Source organism: Camelus bactrianus, chromosome 27 (genome assembly GCF_048773025.1).
Source record: "Camelus bactrianus isolate YW-2024 breed Bactrian camel chromosome 27, ASM4877302v1, whole genome shotgun sequence".
NCBI lineage: Eukaryota > Metazoa > Chordata > Mammalia > Artiodactyla > Camelidae > Camelus > Camelus bactrianus.
In genome coordinates, this window is record NC_133565.1 from 11093884 (window position 1) to 11119125 (window position 25242).

General features: G+C 45.5%; 1 protein-coding gene and 1 non-coding gene across 2 annotated transcripts in view; both read left to right on the plus strand.

Annotated features, from left to right (window-relative positions):
- GABRB3 (gamma-aminobutyric acid type A receptor subunit beta3) overlaps window positions 1-22812 on the plus strand; it is a 223636-nt gene extending 200824 nt beyond the window's left edge. The window contains exons 7-9 of the mRNA XM_074354007.1: window positions 1615-1767; window positions 9409-9653; window positions 19449-22812. Coding sequence (XP_074210108.1) covers window positions 1615-1767; window positions 9409-9653; window positions 19449-19790 — 740 coding nt within the window. The 3' untranslated portion in view covers window positions 19791-22812. The remainder of the gene's footprint in view (window positions 1-1614; window positions 1768-9408; window positions 9654-19448) is intronic.
- Window positions 3184-3256, plus strand: TRNAA-GGC (transfer RNA alanine (anticodon GGC)). Its single transcript has one exon. It is a non-coding gene; the product is annotated as a tRNA-Ala (tRNA).
- Window positions 22813-25242: the final 2430 nt, after the last annotated feature.

The window sequence follows — 25242 nt, forward strand, 5'->3', positions numbered from 1 at the left end:
TATAGCATTCAGGAAGATGTGTTTATAAACTACAGAATCCATATGGATGTATTTGACGGAAAATTAGGACAAGTTTAAAATTGTACTCGTAAGTAATTTGTAATAAGCATGAAAATGTTTATGCTCTAGTGACACTATGTTATATGCATTGGATCAGAGCTGTGTAAAAAAAACCAAAAAACAAACTGCACACACACACACAGGCACACAAAGAATTGGAGGAAATTGCCAGGTTGTCAGCTTTTAAATGCTGGGTCTACTAGGTGATTACTTTTCCCTTTTATATAATTTTGGCTAAAAATCTGGTTGATGCTAAAGTAGGAGCCCAGAGATTAAAGTCTTTAATCTTCTACATAGAAAAAGTAGTCAGACCAGAGAATCGGATTGACAAGGGGACAGAATATAAGGACAGAGAGGGATGTGAAGTCAGGGAAATGCATACGTTTGGGGGCAGGAGGGACTAGGAACCCGTCAGGCCTGGAGCAGGAGGAGATCAAGACAAGTGGGGTCGAGGAGGCGAGGGAAGGTAGGTAGAGTGCTTGCTTAGCAGGCACGAGGGTCCCGGGTTCAATCCCCAGTATCTCCATTAAAAAATAAATAAATAAATAAAACCTAATTACCTTTCCCCCGGCACCCCCTCCCCTCAAGAAAAGAAAAGCGAGGTTTCCTGAAACTTTCCGTGGAGCAATCTCAGGAAGAGGGTACCATCTGTCAGTGAAGGGAGGAGGGGGAGACAAGGAAGCTGATGATCAGAGAAGGCTGACCTTCCAGCCGCTTCATTTGTGTCCAGAAAATTCAGAGCTGTGACATTTAAAACTGGTAAGGTGGACTATGGAAACGGACAGGAAGAACAGGAGGAAACAGAGGCCCCACTGGCCTCGCTCCAAGAAGAAAAACAAAATAAAACTTCAGAGGCAAATGTGTAAGTGCTCGTGGTGTGAGTCAGCGGGCTGTTTTCTGCTCCGCAGCGGTGGCGGTGGCGGTGGGTGCAGAGGTGCGCGCATGAGGGGATCGGCACTGGGATTCGAGCACAAGGAGGTGGACCGGGTGCTTCTCCGCCGCCCGCAGTGCCTCTGTGCCTTTTCTGTGGTGCGAGCAGAGCATGTCGGAGTTCGCGGCTGCCTGCGAGCCTCTCCCGCTCTCGGGGTGTCCCCGAGCCGCCCGGGTTGGTCCCGGGTCGGCGCCTCGACAGCTGTGCGCGGTGTCGCTCTAGGTGGACCGACAGGGCATCCCCTGGTGAAAATCGTTTTCAGCGCCATCTCCCGGATCTGCAGTGGGGAGGAAGGGGACCATTAACTGAAAAATAAACAGGATAGCTGGCACTGTTCCCTAGGCGAAGCGAAAAGCTTTCCCGAAGTTTTCTCGGGGGTAGTTCTCAGCATCTCACCTTAGAAGAGAAGCCTCGTCGTGACCTCATGCGCCGACTGCAAATCATTCCTCTGCCGGTTTCTCTGTGAAGACCGTCCGGCAGACGGAGGGAGGCAGGTTGCATGGCTGTGGACCCCTCCCCGCGTCCTGGGCTTGCCCGGCGCCTGCCGTTGAGCAGGGCAGCCCTGCGAGCTCTCGCCCGCCGCCGCGTCCGCCCCGCAGCGTAACCCTGTCTGTTCCCCGCAGGTGCCTACCCTCGGCTCTCTCTGAGCTTCCGGCTGAAGAGAAACATTGGCTACTTCATTCTCCAGACCTACATGCCCTCCATCCTCATTACGATTCTCTCCTGGGTGTCCTTCTGGATCAATTACGATGCATCTGCGGCCAGAGTTGCCCTTGGTACGTGCTCTTTGAAAATGATACCTGAAATGGGAAGTTTATTTCAACACGGCTTTTCTGACCTCATGACACCAGTCTTGCCCACAGAGCCACTTTTTATCTTGAAACACTAATTTCATGCATGACTCCCTTGATGCGTATTTAATTAGAAGGCTCAAATGGGAACTTTCATGCCCACGAAAGGGAAAATATGCTTGCTGAATATTTGCATAATAAAACTATTTTTGATACTAATTTTAAAGCAAGGATTAACATCTCCTGTTCAAAATTATTATGTGGCCCAGAAAGAAGACTTGATTAATTGTGCATTCTTTTTTAAGTCAGAAAAAGTCAAATGTTATACCATATAATTGGAATTACACAAATTAATGAGCATTCAAATACGTTATTAGATGCTGAGAGAATCCCAAGAGTTCTAGTGACCTTTTCTGGTCACTGGTCATTTGACAGCTGGACTGTTAGCTGATGTACAGTGTGTATTGTGTGTTACAGTATTATTTCTAGTATTTTTTGATAATTAAGGGAAGGCTTAGATTTTTAGAAAACAGTCTTCTCTACTGAATTAATTGTTATGAACCTTCATGGACAAAATAATCATTTAAGTACATTTTAGTAAGTGCAGAGTGAGGAGCAGTTGTCCAGCCCATCCCTTCTTTGGGTAGGGTTGAGTTTATTTCCTGGAAGTGAAATCGTCAATAATACCTTTCAGAATTGATGGGAAAGAATTACAACACATTTGCTGGGCACCCCACAGAGAAGCTTAAGAATCGGGGATCCAGTTGCTCCTGTTTCTTCCTCTTTCTATTTACTGTGTTTTCCCAGGAAGTGAAGTTGATTAGCATTTTGCTTCCAGGGGAATGTGTATACACGTGTGGACTGGATGCCTGGTTTAGACCCACAGATACATGACTTGCGCAGATTCAAGATCAGATTTTTTTTCCTCGTGAAGTAACGTACCATGGTGACCTGGATACCTATTTTTAAGGTGTTCGGTGAATATCAAAACACTGTAAGAAGAATAGAGTATTAAAAAATAGAAAGTGCTGTATTAATCATTAATCTACATCTAATGGGTATGGTAAGCTTTCTCCCAAAAAAAAACCTTCAGGGTTTTTTACAGCCCGCACATGTTACCTTGTAACATTGGTGTTTGCTGTAGGTTTTGCTTTTTTTTCTTGCTGATGTTATTAATATTACTAGATTACTCTTTGTCCAGCTGTTTTCTCTTCTCACCCAGAAAGTTCAGAGCTAAAATGAATTTGCAGGGGCAGACCCAAATTTTGTGGAACTGTTAGCTAATACATCAGAGGGGTCTCTTTAAGAAAAAGACTGTATAAAATCCACAAGTGCAGAATTTCTGAGACCCCCCTCCCCGAACCTGTAAGAGGCCTGAATTAAAGATCAGAAACCCAGAAGGGAGGGTGTAGCTCAGTGGTAGAGCACGTGCCTGGCAAGCACAAGGTCCTGGGTTCAATCCCCTGTACCTCCACTAAAAAAAATAAATAAATAAACCTAATTACCACCCCATCACCCCTCTTTAAAAAAAAAATAACGAAGATCAGAAGTTGATGTTCTGTGAGCTTTCAGTGAATCTGCCTCAGAGAATCCGTCATTTTGAGGTAATCACAGAATTACAAGTACCAAAGAACCATAATTATCTGGCATCACTGGAAGTGTGATGTACTGAAAATGTGAATTTCTCGATTTTCTAGATAATACAGACTCTATAGCTCCTTAATTGTAAAACACTGTCTCCCACAATATTAAAAAAATGATCCAGCTGGAGTGGGTTATAGTGGACACAACCTCATTATAGTGTATAAAAGTAGATTCCACTTTTTCTTAACAACATGGCATGATTACTATAAACCTAAATCATCCTTCTGTAGTTTTGCTGGGACAAAGAGATGGTCTGCCTATTGTAGAAAAGTGTGTTACAGCTCAGTGTTACAGCTCAGTTGTGACAGCAACCTGGATCCAAGCGAGAGACCAAGCAGCACTTGGAGGTTGGAGAGCTCAGGTTTATTAAGCCAGCAGGCCCAGAGGAGTTAACACTCCAAGCTTTGGACCCCGTCTGTAGGTTTACAGAGGCTTTTATAGGCTGCCAGTCTACACTTTGCAACATTTTGTAACATCATATACAAATAAGATATAACAAAGGTGACTAATTAGGAACAAGCTTTGTAGAAATGGACCAATCAGGTGTGAGAGAAATGGACCAATCAGGAATGAGCTCCAGGTAAATGAAGCACCACAAATGGACCAATCAGGAGTTACTTTAGAGAACCAATAGAATCTTAGGGGTAAGTTCCGCTTTCCTAGAAGTAAACTGTTTCAGAGTTTAAAAAGTGATATAATGCTGCTGGGCCAGGGAACCAAATGGTGCTGGCAGGACGGTAGTGGCCCTGCCTGGGGGTCCTGCCGTCATCTTCATGGAGCTTCCCACATCATGCCCAGGGTTGCTGAGGCATTACTGCTGGAGGTGTGCCGGGTTCTGACTGATGTCAGAAGTCTGGGAGGAAGACGTGAAGGCAGTAGTGAATGGGTGACTACCAGTATCGGGGTGGACCTGAGGCCAGGAGGTCTAGGAAGCTGTGATCTTTGAGCTGCAGTGTCTGGCCAGAAAGAAGTCCCACAGGCCCAGCTGTGAATGTGGGATGCCAGCACTCTCACTCCCTCTGTCCCAGGTTCTTCCCCCACAAGGCACGGTCCCTGAGCCTGGGTCTGTGCACAACTTGGGGAGTACCCGCTGGACGACTCCAGCTGGTGAAGGGAAAGTGTATCATGAACCCAGAGTAACAACAGCAATCATCATTAAGGCTGAAACTTACCAAATACCGAGGGGCCAGGTTCTCTGCAGGGCGGTGAGGGTGGTTACCTTATCCATCATGCAGGCAATCCAAAGCACGGTAGGCAGTGTTACTGTTCCCATTTTACAGAGCGGGAAAGTGAGGTCAGAAAGTGAGTCAGAGCTGATACAAAGCCTTGTAAGATTAAGTGTCAGAAGAGAGATTTTAATCCAATTTGACTCCAGGGCCCCCTCCCTTAACCACGACAGGTGATTCCTACAGTGTCAATAGACATGTGTTACACAGAAGCGTTATTTGGTTGTAAAAATGATGGTTTTTTTTTTTAAATCATAGCAGAGAGTTATTATTGGTTATTCTGATTGAGGGGTCTCTCTGAATCTTTAAGATGCCAATGTGCTCAGTGCTTTTTGGAGGGGATATAGCCCTGGTTTGGAGGGCTTTGACTGGAGAACTCCCCCTCCCCCAGCCCCACTCCCATGTCTTGCTGAAAGGCTTTGAAAGGCTAAGAGTGCTGTTTGCCTTCATCCTGATTGGCTGCACAGTGGTGAGAGCTCCCGGCTTCTAAACGAGGTCTGAGATGAGGTCTGCGTGATGCAGGTCTGCACGGAGGGAGGCTCAGTGAAGACCCCGGGGCATGGTCCCTCTAGCACGGGCTCTGTCAGGCCTGGAGTTGTCCACGATTGTCTCTCTGTTGAGAAGGGAGACGCTGGCTCTTCACCCAGCTGTGCTGCGCAGATGCCCCGTGTGCTTCAGCATTTCATGCTTCTGCTGCCCAGGGTCTGCCCTCTACCTCTGTTAACCATTCGTGTTGGAAGCTACCAGACTGCAAAGTTGGGAGTTGTAATTACACGGTCTTCACGGTTTCCTCAAAACCCCTGAAGTCCACTTATCAGTGAATAATAATATTGATCCTTCTGGAAGTGGAAATTTATACTAAAATCACTTAGGCCACATTATCTTGATCATAAAGAAGAAAAACTATCTTTTGATTAAATGGTATAAATTATATTTTTATTATAAACACAGCTTTTCAAATATAATATTTCATTAACATAATATTAATGAGAAATAAACTGAGGCTAATAATTATCAAGACTTAACTGGTTGGTAAATGTTCAAAGAACGCAGAAGGGCACCACTTAGCCGTCTCCCGCTCTGCAGTCCGACGGGGTTCCCTTGGAGATCGGAAGTTCAAGGCAGTGCTGCCAGGACTGGGTCTCCTGCCAAGAAACTGGAGACTATCAGAGAGCGTATTTTTCTGTAATGCTGGCGATGATCACATTTGTCGTGAGTGTTAACGATGCCAGTTACCATGATCCAGTCACTGCTGTGTTTAAACTTCACAGCAGCTTTGTGGACCCATCAAGGCTCGCTCAGGTCGTGCTGCTGGGACGTGGCACAGCTGGGCTTTCTGGCTGGGCTGTGTGGTCCTACTGTCCAGGCTGTGAACCCCTGCTGTCCACCACAGTCCAGTTATCCGGATAGGAAGTAGGGTACCAAGCATCAGTGAATGTGTGGTCTTCTAAGCTGAGAGGTCTCATGAGCCTACCCTGGAAAGAGTCACCGCCAAGCCTTACTCCTCAGGGACTCCTGGAGCCGGGGGTGATGGGCCTGAGGCCAGCGTCCCTGCCCATTGTCCCCACGGCCACATGCACCAGGATGAGCTCCCGTTCCGTGTGCTGGCTGTCCCTGCCCTGTGTTCCTTTAGCCCATTTCCTGGGGACATCTCCTGAGGCTCGTGTTAACACATACTCACTCAGAATAGTCAACTGGAGAGCCAAAAGCAGTGACTAAGGCAGGGCACTCTCCAAAGTCCATTTGGAAGGAAAAACAAAAATAAGTTGTGGCAACAACATTACAAAATTTTTGAAGGCTGAGAGAGCACCTAATTTTGTAGCATCTGCATGGTGTTTTGCTTGTCTTTGTAAACTGTGATGATCGCATTGCCATTTTCAAATTTTAAAAATCCCCAGGTGCACAGGAATTTTATATTAAAGGGGACTCTTAAAATACCGATTTCCTTAGATTCCATCAGTGGACATTGTTGGCAGTCAGAGGTAAAGACAGTTCCATTCTGCACTTCCCTCCTCTTTTACAGCAGGTCAGAGCCGGGTGGAGGGAGCACGTGTTTGAGGACAGAAGCCTGGCCTTCTTGCCTCTTTGTTACCGAGGGCAAGTTCGTGCACCCGCTGCACCATGAGGCCAAACAAACTGAAACGTCAGAGTTTGGAGCAGAGAAAGGTTTACTGCAGGGCCGAGCAAGGAGGACGGGGTGGCTCGTGCCCAAGAAAACCCCGAACTCCCCGAAGGGTTTCAGCAAAGCATACTTAAAGGCAGGTGAGGGAGGGGGTGTCGCAGGGCACCTGATGAGCTGGCGCACAGTCCTCTGATTGGTTGATGTTGGGGTCACAGGGCATTAACACTGTCAACCCCCGGGTGCCAGAAGGTCTGGGGGCCACGTGCTCTCAATCAAGCAGTTAATGTCTTCCTTTTGGTGGTGGCTTTCAGCATGTGAAAAACTCAGGAAATCTACATGAGATACTAGTATCTGGGTCCTTCAGAGAGGAGCTGCAGCAGAGGATGTGGCGGAGGGGTCTGTCCCGGGAAGGCCCCATGGGGTCCTGCTCGGTTACATCTTCTCCAGGGGGGCGTGAGTGCGGGAAGCTCTGCGGCCTGGCGCTCCTCCAAGGGTGGTATGGGAATCCAGAGGGCATCAAAGTAAGATGCTTAATAAACCCACCCTCTCTCCTGGAGAGTTGGGTGGGGGTCTGGGGAGTTGGAGAAATGGTCTGGTGAGACTGTGCGAAGAGGGAGATTCAACCTCTTGGGCCTGCATGATCTTCTGGTCTTGGTGACATCATTGGTTTTTTGAGTTACTGTGACCAAAGGACCATGGCTGAGGCTCTCACCTTTTTGAGGGAAGGCCTGACTAGCAGTGACCCTCTCCTTTGGGTCCTGGAAGGCACGTGAGTAATCGCATTCCATGGCATGAGCTGCCTGGGTAGAAAAGAGCTGACTCTTTGGAGCTGCCTTGCTTTGGGGAGGCATCTTAATATTTCAAAAGTACTGTGTCAGAAAGAACAGGCCAGCTTCAGTAATGCCCATCCCACCAAGAAGTGAGTGGTACAGCCCATTCCTCCACGTGTGTGTGGCTTCACTCAGCTCAAAAAGCTCAGGTCACGTCACCAGCCAGCGTGTCCTCTGCTCTCTGTGGCTTCAGGTCATCGATGTGGAATCTTTGTTCACCAAGAACATGCCCAGTGCTACGGGAGAATTACAAAGTTTGTTCCTTGCTTGTTGTTAGAGATAAAACTTAGCTCCATTAGGGAAAAATGAGATTATTCACACGATACTATCTAGAGAATTCAAAATAATGACATGAAAAGGAAAAAAACCCTAGGATCTGATCAGTTGCCCGAGAGCATGGTAAGATGCCGTGCTTTGAGTCAAATCATTAACCCTTGACCTGTCCTGAGCATATTATGTACCCTCTGTCTTAGTTGAGAAGGGAAGTCACTCTGTGAGGTCATCTGTCCCCAGAGGCTTCACTCAGACATTCCCCGTCTTTGCACTCAGGGCTGGATCATGTCCTGAATGGTTTTAAGTCATTGCCTCATTCCCCTTGCTTCATATGGCCTCGTGGCAGTGTCACCCCAAAGGGGGAAAGGAAAAAGACCTCGGTTCTTGTCTTACCTGAAAGAGAAGAATTCAGACAGGAGACTTAAGTGCTGTGTTGTGAAAGATTTTAAAGATTTTATTAATAGAGCCAAAGTACACCTGCAAGAACTGGCGGCGGGCTGATCCGAGGGCAGATGGCAGTGCTCTTTGCCCCTTCTCTTAGACCCTCACTTAGAGGTGGTCTCTTGATTGATTGATGGCTCTTGTCCCTGGAGGGCTTAGTCATGTCTGTCCCCTTTTGCACATGTCCTTACCCATGAAGCACACAGAAAAAACCAGGGGTGGGTGGGTCCTAAACCACCATGCTAACGATATCACAATGAGCACTGGGTTACGTCCAGTTAGGTCCTTGTCGCTCCCATGCAGTCATGGCTGTCAGGTCCTAACGAGTTTCTTGCTGGCACTCACTTAGAGGAGGTAAAGCCCCTCTATGCTGGAGGCGGGCACACTCCATCTGTCTGCCTGGGGCTCTCACTTATTTAACTAGCTAACAGGAAGAGCCGTTTTCTTCTGATGGGCAGGATCACGGATCCCCACTCATGGCCTTGCCTCTCCCATCATGCCTTACATTCTTAGATTCTTCATAGATTCATTCTTCCTGGAACTTCTCATCCAGACATGTAGTGTTTTATGATAAACTATGGGTTTATTTTTATTTCCTCCAGCTTTCAGGCAGAGCAGCCTCTGCTTTGCCCCAACCCTTCCTCATCCACGGGCCAGGTGTGCTGGGAGGTGTTGCCCTGGGCTTAAGAGAAGTCAGCTCCCTGTCTGTGGTGTGACCTGCAGACCACACAATGCATTTTGTATTCTATTGCATTTTTTTATTGAAGCATAGTCAGTTTACGTATGTCAGTTTCTTGTGTGTAGCATCATGTTTGTAGTATGGTCAGTTTTCAGTATAGTCAGTTACAAGGTGTCAATTTCTGGGGTTCAGCATAATGTTTCAGTCATACATATACATACATATATTCCTTTTCATATTCTTTTTCATTATAGGTTTTACTATAAGGTATTGAATATAGTTGATCACCCAATAATATTCAGTCCATTATTTCCAACGACTTCAAGCTGTTTGAGAAAATAAAGAAGGAGAGTGAGAGGTGAGGACCTGGGGGAGGAGGTGCAGCCTCTCACCCTTCCGTTTCTCTTACAGGAATCACCACCGTGCTGACCATGACGACGATCAACACGCACCTTCGGGAGACGCTGCCCAAAATCCCCTATGTCAAAGCCATTGACATGTACCTCATGGGCTGCTTTGTCTTTGTGTTTCTGGCCCTTCTGGAGTACGCCTTCGTCAACTACATTTTCTTTGGAAGAGGCCCTCAAAGGCAGAAGAAGCTTGCAGAAAAGACCGCCAAGGCGAAGAATGACCGTTCAAAGAGTGAAAGCAACCGGGTAGGCCTCCCCTTCTGGGCCCCCCACCCCACCTTTCCCGGACCCCCTGCCCCTGCAGCTCATCAGATGCTCCAGCTGCATGACCTTTGGGTCTCAGGCATGTGGGCTTGTGGGTCACAGCCTGCAGTGTTGCCTCTGCAAGTCACCAAGTTGGATATAAAACCAAAATCAGTGCAGAAGTTGGAGAAGCCAAGAGCTTCCCAGTTTCCTATGAAAAGAAAAAGACATGTGAAGATCAGAATGAATGAAACTCTGGGGCCTGGGACCTAAACTTGACAGACAAAAACATTTTTCACCAGGGGGAGAATATATCTCAGTGGTAGTGTCCATGTCTAGCATGCACAAGGTCCTGGGTTCAATTCCCAGTACCTCCATTTTTAAAAAAAAGTATTTTTCACAGCATTGTAGTATTCCTTTAGTGTCCAGTTACACATGTGATTACCCAGCATGCCGCAGCCCTTCTCCTGTCCATCCTCTGGCCGGCCGCCATGGTCCCCAGTGCAGGGCAGGAGCAGTGGCTGTCCCAGGGCTCCCATGGATGTGTTAAGCAGGATGCCAGGGCCAGCAGACCCTGCTCTAGGTCCCAGGGGCTCCGTACCCAGAGGAGGGCATCAGTTAGGTCCCCCTTCAGCCCACCTCAGCTTACTCTCTACACCCTTCCAACTACTAACTTTGCAATTTGATGTCGTTTCAGTGTAGTTTTTTAAAATAAAAGCAATATGTTATTATGATTATAAACAGTACCTCAGTGACAGCACACTATTGTTTCTATAAAACTTTGTCTTTATCTTTCTATCTCTTGCTTCCTTTCAAGTCCTCAGAAATACGCTTCCACCCATCTCCCTGCTGGGCTGGTCCTTCCATTTCTTTACTTTTAAATTCTTCTTGCTAAACTTACTATTTCTCAAGCCCATAAGGTTTCCTTGCTCTTTGTGGGGCTCTTGGTGCGTGGCCGGCTCGGAGCTCTGCAGGAACAAAGCACCACCCTGGAGCAGTGTTGTGTCCGTGGCCCCAGAATAGGTCCCTAGACGTTCATGAATGAATGAATGGTTCTAAGTAGTTCCCATCCTTTCAGCAAAACGTACATAGAGCTGGTCGGAGAAACCAGAATCTGTGAATAAAATCAGGCTTCCACAGGCAACATGATAGGAATTTCTTCCTGGAAAGTAGACTTTGTACTATACTGGTATGTTTCTAAATAGGCCCACCTCTTACTATGAATACACAATATGCTTCGGTCATGCTGTTTCCAAGGCAACTGGAATTCATCGTATCATTATTGTTTCCATCACACAGACACATGCACATACGGTGCTGCTCTTCCAAATTCCCTCATTATTTAAACGGATTACCAATTTATTTCTTTTCTTCTAAATGAAACTCTTTTAGAAAGGTCGAATTGTTGTGCTACAGAAATACCTTTTTGTATGTGAAGCTTATATTTTAAAACAAAAAGAGACAACACCCAAACCTCTATATATCCACAGAGAAAATTAAGCAGCTTGTAGAAATATACATTATAATATGTTATAAATCAGATGCAGAGGGAAATTCGTGAGTCCATTTTTGATTGTTTTTCTGAAAACTTCCTTGTTTCCCCAGCAGTTTTGTTAAAGCCTGTAACATACTCACATTTTAAAAAACCTGTAATTGTAGATATCAGCCCTGACGGTTTGACGTTAACATCCACCTGCACGTCTGCTAGTTGTAAATGCATATTTGATGCTCTCAAAGATAAACAGGAAGATTTGTGGCTGACTACTCCTAAGAATTCAGTGATAATTTTAAAGTAGAGATGAACCTCCCAAAAGTTCATACCACGTGGCACAGATGTGTGGTTTTTTTGTTTGTTTGGGGGGAGCTAAGTAGGTATTTGTTTATTTGGATGGAGGTGCTGGGCATTGAACCCAGGACCCTGTGCGTGCTAGGTACGTGCTCTACCACTCAGCTATACCCTCCCTGTTTTAAAATTTTCTTTTGTTTGTTTGGTGTTTTGGTTTTTTTTTTTTTTTTTTTTGTCAGATGGTACAGATGAATGAAAAGAAAGTGAGAAAAGAATCACAAATTTAATGCAGCACGGCACAGGCCAGCAGCTTCTGGAGTCCTTTGTAATTACAATTATTCACTCATTCACTCTCGGGGCTGTGTCTCGGGGCTGTGTGTCAGTGCAGCCAGCAATGGCCTCAGAGAGCCCCTCTGTCCTACACGGGAGCCCCGAGGCTTGGGGGCTGCAGCTGTCCTTGGATTGATGGACCCTGGGTGACAGGAAGGGCTGGGGCTGTCATTGTCTCTCCTGAGACCACTGTCCGTGTGTCCTGAACAGGATGTCAGGGCAGTGTCCTCAGGGGCCCTGTCAGCCACCAAGACGACCTATGCCACCAGCAGCTGCCTTTGGGACCACGGCACTGCTGACCCCACTGTCAAACCAGGAGTAGGTCTTCCTGACACTTAGTGGCTGAACTCTGTTTTAACTTAGTACTTAATTCATCATCACACGGTCACTTAATTTCCCTTCAGACTGGCAGTGTGATGAAAATCTTGACCTTAATTTACGCATGCTTAACCTCTGTTTGTTCCTCAGTTGCTTCTGTACCCAAGACTTAGTCCTTGGTTGCAATGCAGGTACTATGGTTACAAGCCTTGTGATATTTCACAAATTGACCAAATGGTATTTGAATTTCATGAAGTGGCAGAAAGTCATCATTCTTGCCAAGGATTCAATGCTGCAGGCTTGACATCATTCCTCGTATGACACATCGTATTTTCCTAAAACTAGAGTATTTTACTTATTTTGAAGCTTGAAGGTAAGGAGGAAATGAGACATCACCAATGTGCCAGTCTGGTGACAGATTCTTGAAAAAAGCGAGTCCCTCTGGGATGCATTCCACACGAGATGTTTGTCATCTTTGAATGTTTGCATGTGTCCAGGTTACAGGGCAGGAAGAAAAACCTCGTGGAAATCAATGAGGCTAATTATCCTGGATATGAGACAAAGTCCCCAGAATAAGGAGGATCCATGAAATGCTTCAGAAATCACGCGTCCTCACCTGCCATTCTACACAGGGCATTTCAGTTGTGTGTTTCACTCTCAATCACCTCCATCTGTTTTAAGAGTTAAATTCTAGATAGGGAAAGAGTATCATCTTTTCTGGAAATATTTGTTTACAATGTTCAGTTTCTACGGTTTAACAGATTTTGATAGTCTTTCATTCTTTCAGGGAAAGAAAACCCACCTTCTAGTAATTTTGGTGGAAATTTTCTACACATGGGTTTCATGTTTAAATGAAAACAATGCAGACGTAAAACTGTGTCATAAGCAGCCGAACTAGATTGCTCGAATGGCTTCCTTTCAGCGTGACTGAGTCATCGGAGCTGTTCACTCGCTCTGAAATGGAGTGATGGGACCGTGGCAAACAGCCACACGGCAGCCACGGTGTCAGAGCACCGGGAGCACCCCGCTTTTGTAAACACTGATGACGCTGAGTTTGGCTTCCCTCAAGTGGGTTTCCTTTATGACAATCCAAGGGCACAGACTTAGACCCCACCCTCCTCAAGTCCTTTCCCAAATGCCCCAAACTGGCCACAAGGGACGAGGGAAGACAGGATACTGATTTACACAGATTTGTCAGCAAATCTTGAAAAATCAACTCAACGCTCAGTTGACCTTCCTTCTGGTGTCCTCACTCTCCCTGCGGCTTCCTGGAATCACCACACACCTCATGGTCTCCTGGCCTTTGAGTCTCTCTTCCCAGAACCCTCTCTTGTCCTCCACGTCTTCCCCTCCTTCAAGACCTGAGCTGGGCGCCTTCTCCATGATGTTGTCCTCATTTTCCTACTGCTTGTTCCCGTCCCACCTCTGTCACTCCCCGCTCCAGGACGCGGGTCTTGCCCCTGTTCTCCCAGCCTCCAGGGCGCACGCCCTGTGCTGGTCGCATTTCACGGGGCCACCGTGCCCTCTCTCCTAGGCACCCCCTGTTCTCTGCATCCACCAAAATGTGTGCGCCCTGGCTGGGACGTGGGAAGTGCTCAGAGAATGCACGTCCACGAATGAGTGGTGTTTGTCATCAGTTAGGTCCCACTGCACCCACGCGTTTTCTCACTGTCCTAGAGGGAAGAGGGGACAGTTCATAAACACACCTTTTTATAAAGTCGGGTGAGACACTGAGTCATTAGAACCATCAAAGTCCAACCTAGTAAACGTGATACAAAGTACTCCTTTAAGAAAAGACATTTCTTTATTTAATGTTTCTGTTCTATACAGTCATTATCAGCCTCTAGATTTTGCTTTCTTGCTTTCTTTTCTTTCTTTCTTTCCTTCTTTCTTTCCTTCCTTCTTTCTTTCCTTCTTTCCTTCCTTCTTTCCTTCTTTCTTCCTTCCTTCCTTCCTTTCTTTCCTTCCTTCTTTCCTTCTTTCTTCCTTCCTTCCTTCCTTTCTTTCCTTCCTTCATTCCTTCTTTCTTCCTTCCTTCCTTTCTTCCTTCCTTTCTTCCTTTCTCTTTCTTTCCTTTCTCTCTCTTTCTTTCTCTCTTTCTCTCTCCTCTCTTTCTCTCTTTCTCTCTCTCTTTCTCTTCCTTCCTTCCTTTCTTCCTTCCTTTCTTCCTTTCTCTTTCTTTCTTTCCTTTCTCTCTCTTTCTTTCTTTTTTTCTTTTCTTTTCTTTTTTCTTTTTTCTTTCTTTCTTTCCTTTCTTTCTTTCTTCCTTCCTTCTCTCCCCTTCCCTCCCCTTCCCTCTTTCCTTCTTTCCTTCTTTCCTTCTTTCTTTCTTTTTTTTCTCTCTCTCTTTCTCTCTCTCTTTCTTTCTTCTGATAGAGGTACTGGGGATTGAGCCCAGGACCTCATGCTTGCTAAACATGTGCTCTTCCACTGAACTGTCCCCTCCCCGTCCCCCCAGATCTGGACAAAAGGAGCTTTGCATATGGTATTTTTGATAACTAGAAAGAGAGATGGTATTGTTGACATGTATTTTAAAACATGCATAAAGGGCAATGTGTGATACTTTAAAAGCTGTATTTGCTGACAGTTTGAAGCTCTCACCTGCTAGACCCCCGTTACTTAGCAACAACCATCTCTTATGGCAGGAGCACAGGGCACGGTCCGGGGCAGGTGTGCGGTGGGGCTTTGCACACACACCCAGGAGGAAGGACCCAGAGCCTTCGTGTGCTTTCCAGTGAGACGCACCCCTTCCCGAGTGGAGGACTGGGCCCTCCCCCATGGCAGTGTTGTACTTCGTGTACTGCTACATAGAATATAGAGATTTTCAGAGCTAAATAGTGCTTCCTCTTTTTTCTGCCTTCAGGAAAACAATTTCAGTCTTCTGAGGGTTGAATTAATATGTAGCCAATCGGTTACCATTAAGAAGAATAAATTCTACATTATGACTTAAAAAAAAACAAGCATCTTCCCCCTTTGGTTATTTTCTGACTCAACTTAAGATAAATTTTATTTTTAAACATATTAGCTCACCATTTAAGTAACCCTGTTTAAATGTTGGACATTTAAATTAAATCTAATTGGGTGGCGGGGCTGGGTAGAGCTCAGTGGTAGAGGGTGTGCTTAGCATACACGAGGTCCTGGGTTCAATCCCCAGTGCCTCCATCAAATAAATAACCCTAATTACCTCCCCCCCAAAAAGCAAAAACAAAACAAACAAAAGTTAAATTAAATCTAATTGAGCTAATTTGATAAGTGGTCTTGATTTATTAAATCTCTTTAAGTGATAACCTAGTATGTTTTCTGCCATGATGGAAAAATCAGGAATGTGGTGGGATGTCCCACATGTGCACCTCCATCCTAAAATAACTAAGTCAACAGGCTTGCCCTGGTTGGCTCCCTCTGCAGGAAGACCCTCAGCTCCATCCCTCACCATCCAGCTCACTCCCTGTGGCATAAGGCACCAAGGAAGGTGCGGGAGGTGGGGGGCGGGGGACAGAGGGATAAAAAATAGAAGAAGAGAGGGGGAGGGTAAAGCTCAGTTGTAGAGCGCGTGCTTAGCATACACAAGGTACCGGGTTCAACCCCTAGTACCTCCATTAAAAAACAAATAAATAAACCTAATTACCTCTACCCCCTCCAATGCAATAAAGTAAAAAAAGTTAAACAAACAGGCTTCTTTCTGCTCCAATCTTGCTTTCAACTCTCTTCAGTGTAAAAGCCAGCTCTTCTGACCCCATCACACTCGCCTCCTTTTTGCCTTAGGAGCGAGCTGACCACAGCTTCCGAAGCAGGTTCTTAGGGAGAGTGGCTGCTTCCCGGGACCCCAGCACGCGCACAGCCCCGGGGGTCTCTGCAGGGGACCTGCTGTGCCTGCTGCGTGGCTGGCCTTTCCTTTGCTGTCCTGTTTCAGCCACACCTTCATTTACCTGTCAGGCTGCTCCTCCCACGTGACTCAGTCTCCAAACCACCGGATGCTTCATCGATCCTCAAAACAAGAAAAAATAGTTTTCTGTTATGAGAGTCTTGCAGCTAAACATTCGAGGACAAGGTAACAAAAAGAACAGAAATAGAAGGCTAGTTGCAAACTCTTAGAAAGGTCTACCATTCTTAGTACTTAGATCCAAGCCCCATTTGAATTTTTCCCTCCAGTGAATTAAAAAAAAAAGAACAAAGCTCTAGTGTTGTTCTGTCAGTGCTCTGCTCCTTGCCCAAGCGCGAGTCCCTGAGAAGCCTCTCCCCAGTGAGTACGCTGTTCTCTTGGTCCATCTGCACGGCCCAGCATCCCCGGTGGGCTGGCTACGGGAGACCATGGACCGCGGTCCATCCCCACTGGGCACTCATCACTCATCACGCGGGGACACTGGGCACAACCCAGGCTAATGCTGCAGTGCCCTGTGTGGACCTTGCAAGTGTGTCTGAAGGAAGCTCGGGAAGGGCCAGGAAACCAGGTGGGAGCAGGGTGGTGAGGAACTGCACTCCTTTCCCACCCTCTTAACTGCAGGGACACAGACTGGACCAGGTGGTGTCAGAGCATCTTCGCTGCTGTGGACATGCCAGGGGTCTGGCGTGGCCTAGAGGAGATGCTGAGATGGGTTTCAGTGGCTGGTGGGGGGCAGGTAGCGCCTCCTGGCGTTTCACTCCCAGGCTGCCCTTAAGGGAACGGAGACCAGTGCAGGGGACTCCAACTACGTTCCCCCTCTTCCCTCTCTCCTCTCAAATCCATCTTTTATTCCTCATCCTGCCGCTTAAGCGGGGTTTCAGAAATATGTCACTTTGTAACCTAGAAATCGCTTCTATTTCTCATTACCTAAAGGGTAGAGGTCAAACTCCTTTAATGGCTTGACTCTGATCTGCTTCCGTCCATCACCAGGTGGACCTTCCGGTAACCATAAGGTGACAGGCAGATGATGGTGGCAGCGTTAAGAATGACAGTCCTCTCCTCCATCTCCAGCTTAGCACGTGCCAGGAATTGAGTGTGTGTCTCCATTCTCTCCAGGACTTGAGTCCCACTCACCTAGCCGGCCCTTCTCAAAACACCTGAGTCATGCTTCAAGCCTTTGCCTGAGAACTTCCTTCTCATTCTTTGAGGCCCAATTCAAATGCAAGCCCCCTCTGAAATGCTCCCTGTTCCCTCCTAGAGGAGTTAGGATTGCTGCCGTAACAAATGACCACAAACACCGCCACCTAAGACAACACGCAAAGATTGCCTCATAGTGGGAGGGACAGTGGGACGTCTGGGTGCAGTGGGGCTCAGCTGGGTTCCTTGCTGAGGGTCTGAGGAGGCTGCAGCAAGGGTCCAGTTGGGCTGTGTTCCCTTTTGGAGACACTAGGCGTAAATCTGTCCCCAGACTGATTGAGGTTGCTGCCCATGGTTCCTTGTGGTTGTCGGACTGAGGCCCCGTTGTCTAGCTGGCTGGCGTCTTTGCTCCCAGCGCAGTCCCCTCAGTCAAGGGCGAACCCAGGTCTTCCTGCGCTTCAAATCTGTCTGGTTTTCAACTTCTGCCGCATCTTTCTTTCTTTTTTTTTTTTTTCTTTCTAATTTCAACAGTGTTTTATTCTTACAGAAGCATATATGTATCTGTGTCCTTCCCCCATTTCCCCCACTCCCATCTTTCTCATTTTCTTTTCTGCTTCCAGCTGGAGAAAGTTCTCTATTTTCAAGGTCTCCTAGGTTAGATTGGGCCCATCTGAATAATTCAGGCTAATCTCTCTATTTTAAGGGCCATAATCTTAATTACATTTTCGGAGTCCCTTTTGCATGTCAGGTATCGCACTCTGGGGAGGAAGGGGCAACCTCCTGATGGCCACAACTCTCCTTCCCCGAGCAGAACTGAACGGTATTCCCACACTTTGGGGCAGGCAACCTCTGAGTCTTTTGGTGCCGGAGCCCGAGTGGCCCCTGGGTATTTGCAGCCGCTCCTGTGCGTGGGCCACTTTGGGGTCTGGAGCCATCCCTCCTGTGGTCCTGACACTGCTCCGGGATGAGCACAGGCCCCCAGTCTTCTCTCCCCACCTCATCCCTTGCACATCTGGTGCCAGCTGCAGACCTGCTCCATGAACGTTTCACGGCAGATCAACGAATCACATGGACCCCTGGCGTGATCATGGAATGTCTGAAGCTGTATTTAGCACAGGATAAAATGTTATTTTAAAGTTTGGCTCCAGTGTGAGAAGGGACTTAAGCTTATCCTAAACGCAGATCCTAAGAAGGAGGCCTCCTGCCAGGGCCTGGACTGGGCGAGACCGTATCCGGGCGTGGTCTTCAACTACTCCGCCAGAATCTTCAGGAGTGTCCATTCATCACAGCACTCACTTGTTTCTTAATGGTGATTTGGATATTTTTGTACCATCAGAAAAGGGGACATCATATGTGGAATCTAAAACAAAAGAAAAAAAGGGATACTATAAACTCATCTACAAAACAGAAACAGACTCTCAGACACAGTAGACAATCTTACAGTTACTGGGGAAGAGGGGTGGGAAGGGATAAATTTGAGAGTTTGAGATTTGCAAATGTTAGCCACTAGATATAAGAGGGATTTTAAAGTATGGATTTGTTAAAAGTTTCTCCTGTATAGCCCAGGGAAATACAGTCAATATCTTGTAATAACCTTTAATGAAGAAGAATATGAAAACGGATATACATATGTATATGAGTGACTGGGACACTGCTGCGCACCAGAGGCTGACTCACTGTAACTGACTGCGCTTCAATTAAAAAAGAAAAAAAAAAAAAAAAAAAAAGAAAAAAGGAAAGAGGACAAGCTGACTCCAAAAAGGAATGGGAGAGTACAGTTTCTCTCCAGTGTGTCGTTGTGGAAAATGGTTCTAATACCTAAGTTAACCTCGTGAAAGGCATTAGCACTTTGATTTTGTCGTCAATAAGGACTTGTATTCATAACGTGAAATTTCAATTTGAAAAGGACTTCCTGATTTTTTGTAATTTTCTATGTAAGTTTTTTTTTTTTTTTTGGATAAAATTATGGTCTTATTCGGATTGTTTTGTTTGTTTGTTTGTGTATATTTTTTACGGCAGTGCAGCCAGTGTACAACGTTGCGTCAGTCTCTGGTGGACAGCACAGTGCTTCAGCCGTGCATGAACACGTACCTGTTCGTTTTCACATTCCCTTTCACCGTAAGTCACTCTACGTGAGAATTTTTAAATCAAGGAAATAACATCTCTAACCTGCAGTTAAGCCCACAAGATGACACTTCTCACTAACACAAAGCACTGGGTTTGGCAAACGTGCGGTTTCTCCTAATGTACAGGCCGTGACAGCGTGACGTCAGCCTGCCCCGGGTTTGCATATGCAAATGAGGTATCCCGGCATGCTCGCGGCTAACAGGGTGTGTTTTCCCATCAGGTGGATGCTCATGGAAATATCCTGTTAACATCGCTGGAGGTTCACAACGAAATGAACGAGGTTGCAGGCGGCGTTGGCGACACCAGGAATTCAGCAATATCCTTTGACAACTCAGGAATCCAGTACAGGAAACAGAGCATGCCCAGGGAAGGGCACGTGCGGCACATGGGGGACCGAGGCATCCCGCACAAGAAGACCCACCTACGGAGGAGGTCTTCACAGCTCAAAATCAAGATCCCCGATCTGACGGATGTGAACGCCATAGACAGATGGTCCAGGATCGTGTTTCCATTCACTTTTTCTCTTTTCAACTTAGTTTACTGGCTGTACTATGTTAACTGAGTGACTGTACTTGATTTTTCAAAGACTTCATTTAACACTGAGTGAAATATTACTCTGCCTGTCAAGTTTTTATACCTGTACACACACACAGACTCACACACGCAGACACACACATATATACATACGCAATTGTATATATATGTGAACTTTCTCAGCATATATATAAAATACACGTGTATATGAGGATGTATGTGTATATGTTTATACACACAGGCGTAAGGACCCATGTGTATGTAAAACAAATACACATACATATCTACATTTTGCAGCTATGGACAATTTAACACAGGATGCATATTAAAGAAAGTCATAGTTTTTTCTTTTTTAATTGAAAGGGACAAGCATCGTCGAAATAGTAATGCCTTGAGAATGAGGGCGCGAAACACAGTATCATCCCCAAGTGTGTCTTTGACGATCATAAGTTAGATGTTTTAGTTTAAAAACCAGAAAGAAACTCTTAGTTGTTCTTCAAAAACTCATGCAGTGGTATTGCTAGTTTAGAATGAGTCGCATACTTCACATCCTCTCTTTCGGTTTATTAAGCGAAGGCTTTTGGCTTGAAAGGTGATGGGGTTTGCTTTCTCCAGGCAAACTTCTTCTGTACTGGGTCAGTGGATGATGTGAGCCCTGGCGTGGGCTCACCTGTTTTCTTACATGTAGATACAGCCCAGGTTGGTGTCTGAATGTCCATCTTTTGCATTGGGAACAGATGGCATCTCATTGTAAGTACTCCAATGTACAGTGTATCTTTTCTGTTCACCTGGAGTGGATCCAGCTTACGTCACGTGCGAACACAGTGGCACATTTTGGCGATCTTTAGTTGACATTTCAATCACTGGAAATGTGCTCCACATCTCTCACAGATTTCCAAGCCCGATACCTAACAGAAAGCTTAGACGTCTCAGGTTATTTGAATAACTCTAAGGTCAGGCCGTCTAGGATGATTTTCCCCCTTGTCTTTGAGTTATCGACCACTTATAACATTGTATGTTCATAGAAAATATATTTGCATAATATGCATATCCATGTATATTTACCGAGATTTGGTTTCTTCTGCTTGCTCTCACGGCAGCATGTGAGATCAGATTTTTCTTTATGTGCTGTACCTGCTTTCTGTTCTCTAGAATTAAGATTGAAGCTCAAACACTTCTGTTCAGTTTCAGCAACCGAGAAGCATCCTCACGCCTTTATTTCTGTATCTGACATCTCTCACAAGCACATCCAACTCCTCCTAGTGGAGCTGGGACCCTGCAGGAACACGACCAGTACACACCATGTATCACCCGGTGACCCATGACCGTTCTCTTGAGGCCAAGGAGAGCAACCTGACCACAAACACAGTCACTCTGGGTTCTTTCTGATCCACAGCCTCATCAGTATTTGGACATTTTAAAGCTCGTAGAAACAAGACAAGGTGCACCGGTTTCATAGATGCAACCTTAACTTACTATTTAGATGAGATCTTTCTAAAGAAAAAAAAAAAGAGATGATATATTTTTTGTAAACAATATTTCTATCACAGGCATCCATAAACTGAAATGACTACAGATTGTGCAAACAGATGTCACAGTGAAGTTAAGCATTTGGAGAAAAAAAAAAAAAAAGCAAAATATTCAGGAAAGAACTGCGAAATTAAGACTTTATCCCAAAACGCCACACATGCCTCACCCTCTCTGTTCTGTCCAAAACCAGTGACCAGAGTCTCGTCCAGCGCTCTCATCTCTGGCCTGAGTTCTCTCCCTGTAGATAGAGGCACCCCCACCTCCCTGCGGGTGTGGGTGCCGAGGGCTGTCCCCAAGAGCGACCACTACTTGCTTTTCCTTGGCGGCTAATGACAACCTTGAACTTGCGGGCATTGGTAACAGTCCAAACCCACCGTCAGGTAGACCCGTCCACAAAATCTCATGCTAGAAGCAATGGCCAATTTTTATTCCCTTTCCCCACTTCCATTCTTACCTTTTTTCTGCATCTTCTCCCAACCGCTGCTCTCTGGTTTTAGTTTTGTCCGGAGACTAGCCAGTGATTTCTTGTTCTCTGGCTTTTCTCTGACAGTTTTTTCCCATGGGTAACAATGGGGGATCCTAACAGTTAAACAGATTGGGGAAAAACCTTGTAAAGTGGCCTTATCACTGTTAACATGTTAAAGAAAAAAAAAAAAAAAAGACATTGTGAAGACCTTACCCCTTTCAGCACTTCAGGTACCTTTTCCTTGTATCAGCGATTTCAGGCGTGCGCTCCACATGCAGAAAAGGGACCCAGACTGCACATGAGCGCCGACAAAAGTGTCAGCGGCTGCTTCAAGTGTAGGATTTACATGTTCAAAACTGTGACATTAATTCTTTCTGGGAGAAAAGTGATTCGAAGTGTTTTCGATGCACCGTTGAGGTACCCAACTCTCAACGGCAGAGACCCCTGGGGGCTCAGAGGAGCTGCAGTCTCCCTCCCAAGGTTTTCCGGATATAAATTTGCATGGAATAGTCATGATAGCTTTTGAGCTTTTTATATGCATTTGGCACCAAGACTGGGATCCACAACTTTGTAGACACTGCGATGACGTTAAACATAATAGCTATACTATAAATAGTGTTTGTAACTACACACACACACACACACACAAATACATATATTCTGTAAAAAAAAAAAAACTTTTTAAAATCCTTGGATATGTGTTTGCTTTACTCCATTTTAGAAGAAAATTACTTTTCTTCTAATAAAGTTATTTTATAGCTTCTCCATTTTTAAAAGTTGTCCGAAATACTGAGAAGCAGAACTCCGTGCTGGCAGAACAAAGCAGAGTTTGGTTCTCTGCTCGGTTACGACGCCCTCTCATTTTTACTCCAGAGTAGTTATGGGAGCCAGTGAGTAAGGCATGTTGATGAATTCTGAACCCGGATCCCTGACATTAATCTGAGGTGGCTGTTACCCACATCCAGACTTCTCGAGTCAGGAGAGAACAGTTGAATTTGGAATATAATGATCTCTCTTTCTCAACACCTGAACGTAATAAAAAGTTGATTTTCTATGTAGTCCTGTCTTTCCAAAATGCTTCACGGGGACTCAAGGCATGCAGAAAGATCTTGTGATAAGTTTGGGATTACCCCTATTCTGATACACTGGAGACAGTTCCAGAGCCCACTACATACATCCCTACAGAGAAAGACGGAAAAGACCGAGGAATCTTGAAACAAGTTCTCGTTCACCAATCCCAGGACTGTAGAGGCTTTCGCTGTCTATACCATGAGATGTTCATTTCCCTCTGAATCTTAAGTGCACTAGGAAGTATGTCACAGTAGTAGCCCCGCTCCACGTGCATCCTCACTATCATGTGTTTGTAATGCCAGCACCCAGAACTTCTGCCATGTTCAGCCATTCACATCAGAGGCACTTCTCCCCTGGCCAGCTATGGAATTAACATTCTCACCAAGGAGATCTTCAATTCAGAGGTGCTGCCAAGCCCGTTGGGACTGGTTTTAAGGGGACAGGCACACGGCAACTGCAGGTGTTCATTTTCAGCCTCTAGTAGATAATCCCACTGGTGTTTGTCCCACAATGGTGTGTTCTAAAACAGAGGACGTGTCCGACTTTGAATCTCCTGGCTTGAAATGATAAACCATCCCATAATTCTTACTTTAACTCGACACCTGAAAACCAGTTCATATTTCTGGCCATTTTTCAGTAAGCGAAATGGAACAATTAGCGAAATGTTTTGTTACTCGTGGAATTGACTCTGGTTCTCATCTTTTGTGAGCCGTCGTCGGTCAGGGCAACACTGAATCGTGGGGCAAAGAGCTGCCCGGGTGGGTTAAATTTTCCCAGGACACAACTAGTGTGCCTTGGATCGATTATTACCTCTTCTACTGCATTGAAAGGTGCCATGTTTTCCTGAAATACTCAATTCCCAACCCCTGGGTAAACAGTGACCTCCCAGAGCGTGACCCCAGCACCATGCCTCTCCTTAGGACGAGCCCCAGGAACTGCCTTGTCATTCTTGTGTCACATTTCTACTTCACAAGTCAGTGAGTGTGTTCAAGGTAAGTACAGGATTATTCTAATAGGAATAGGCGACTGCTGTCATGATCAATTCCCATGTTGATTTCATTTCATTGTAAAGATAAATTAAAACCCAATTTTGCTTAAGCACATTGATGTAATTTTTTTGGTATTATTTGACATGAAAAAAAAACAGCCAAATTGAGTGATAGATACAATATGAAACTTGTTGATGAATGAATTCAAATTTATTAAAAAAGGACTAACTGACTTAAATGTGAAGGCGGATACAGTTCTTCTTCCTTGTCTACCTGTTGTTGAAATGGGGTGGTTACTTTCATTCCGGGTATTTTAGTTGCGCGTGCCCATTTAGGTTATGCTGAAAGTAGAAAGAAGTAAGCTCAGAAATGACTGCCTGTGAGACCTGTTGGACCCTGACTTTTTTTTTTTTATCATGATTGATTCTGAACTTCAAAGGCCAACCAGACACACAGAGATCCAACTTGTCCTTGTCTTTAAATAAGTGTTTTAAGAGAGAAATATTTTTATATTAAAGGTCAGACACAGGTGGTATGGTTCCTACTCTTTAGTTCTTGGGAACCAAAAAGCAATTTTCCTCATTCCGTCTCCAGTGAGAAAGTAATGAGCAGTGTCTGTTAGTGAGTGAGGGAATGAATGAATAAATGAATGAATGAATGAACTAGCTCAGATCCTCAGACACCTCAAACCAGACAGAAATCTTGTTGGGAAATACATCTCTAGACCCCTTGAAAGGCTGCCGGCTCATGTGTGCACACTGTGAAGGGAAAGCTCCCCACGGTGGTTGTCAGTCTTAAAAATGCCCTCAGCCAGTTAAGATTTAATGGAGGTTGGATTCAATGGAATGTAATCGCCTTCCATTGTGCCTGCTCTGAACAAAGTAATACAAACTCACCAGTAATTCCTTACAGTTCGTGTTTTTTTTTTTTTTTTTTTTTTTAACCTATGGACGAGTGTTTTACATCCCTAGTCCACTTGGTCCCGACCTGGACCTATTTCACACGAACTCTTTGTCTAGGACTGGAACGTCACTATGGGGACAGCTCTTACTTAATTGGGCTACAATACTATTCACTCCGATGTCAAGTTGAAATTACCAATAACTACAGAAAAATAAAGGATTTTCAAATTGTCATCAAATTTCTTAAAGCTTCTTTTAAAAAGCATCCCACCTTTGGTTGACCAAGAAAGCCCCACTGAATGCAGGGTCCATTATACGTGAGAGCCTCTACCCAGAATTTACTCACCCCTGGTCCCCACGGCTGCCATGGGCCACAAACACTTTAGGCATTGTTTCCCACAATTCTCTCCCACCTCTTCACCAGCTTTTAGAGGACAGGAATGGTCAGATCCCCTCTGAATGGGAAAATTATTCCTCAGAGAAGATTGACTCTTTGGCCCCTGTGATAACATTATTAAGGCA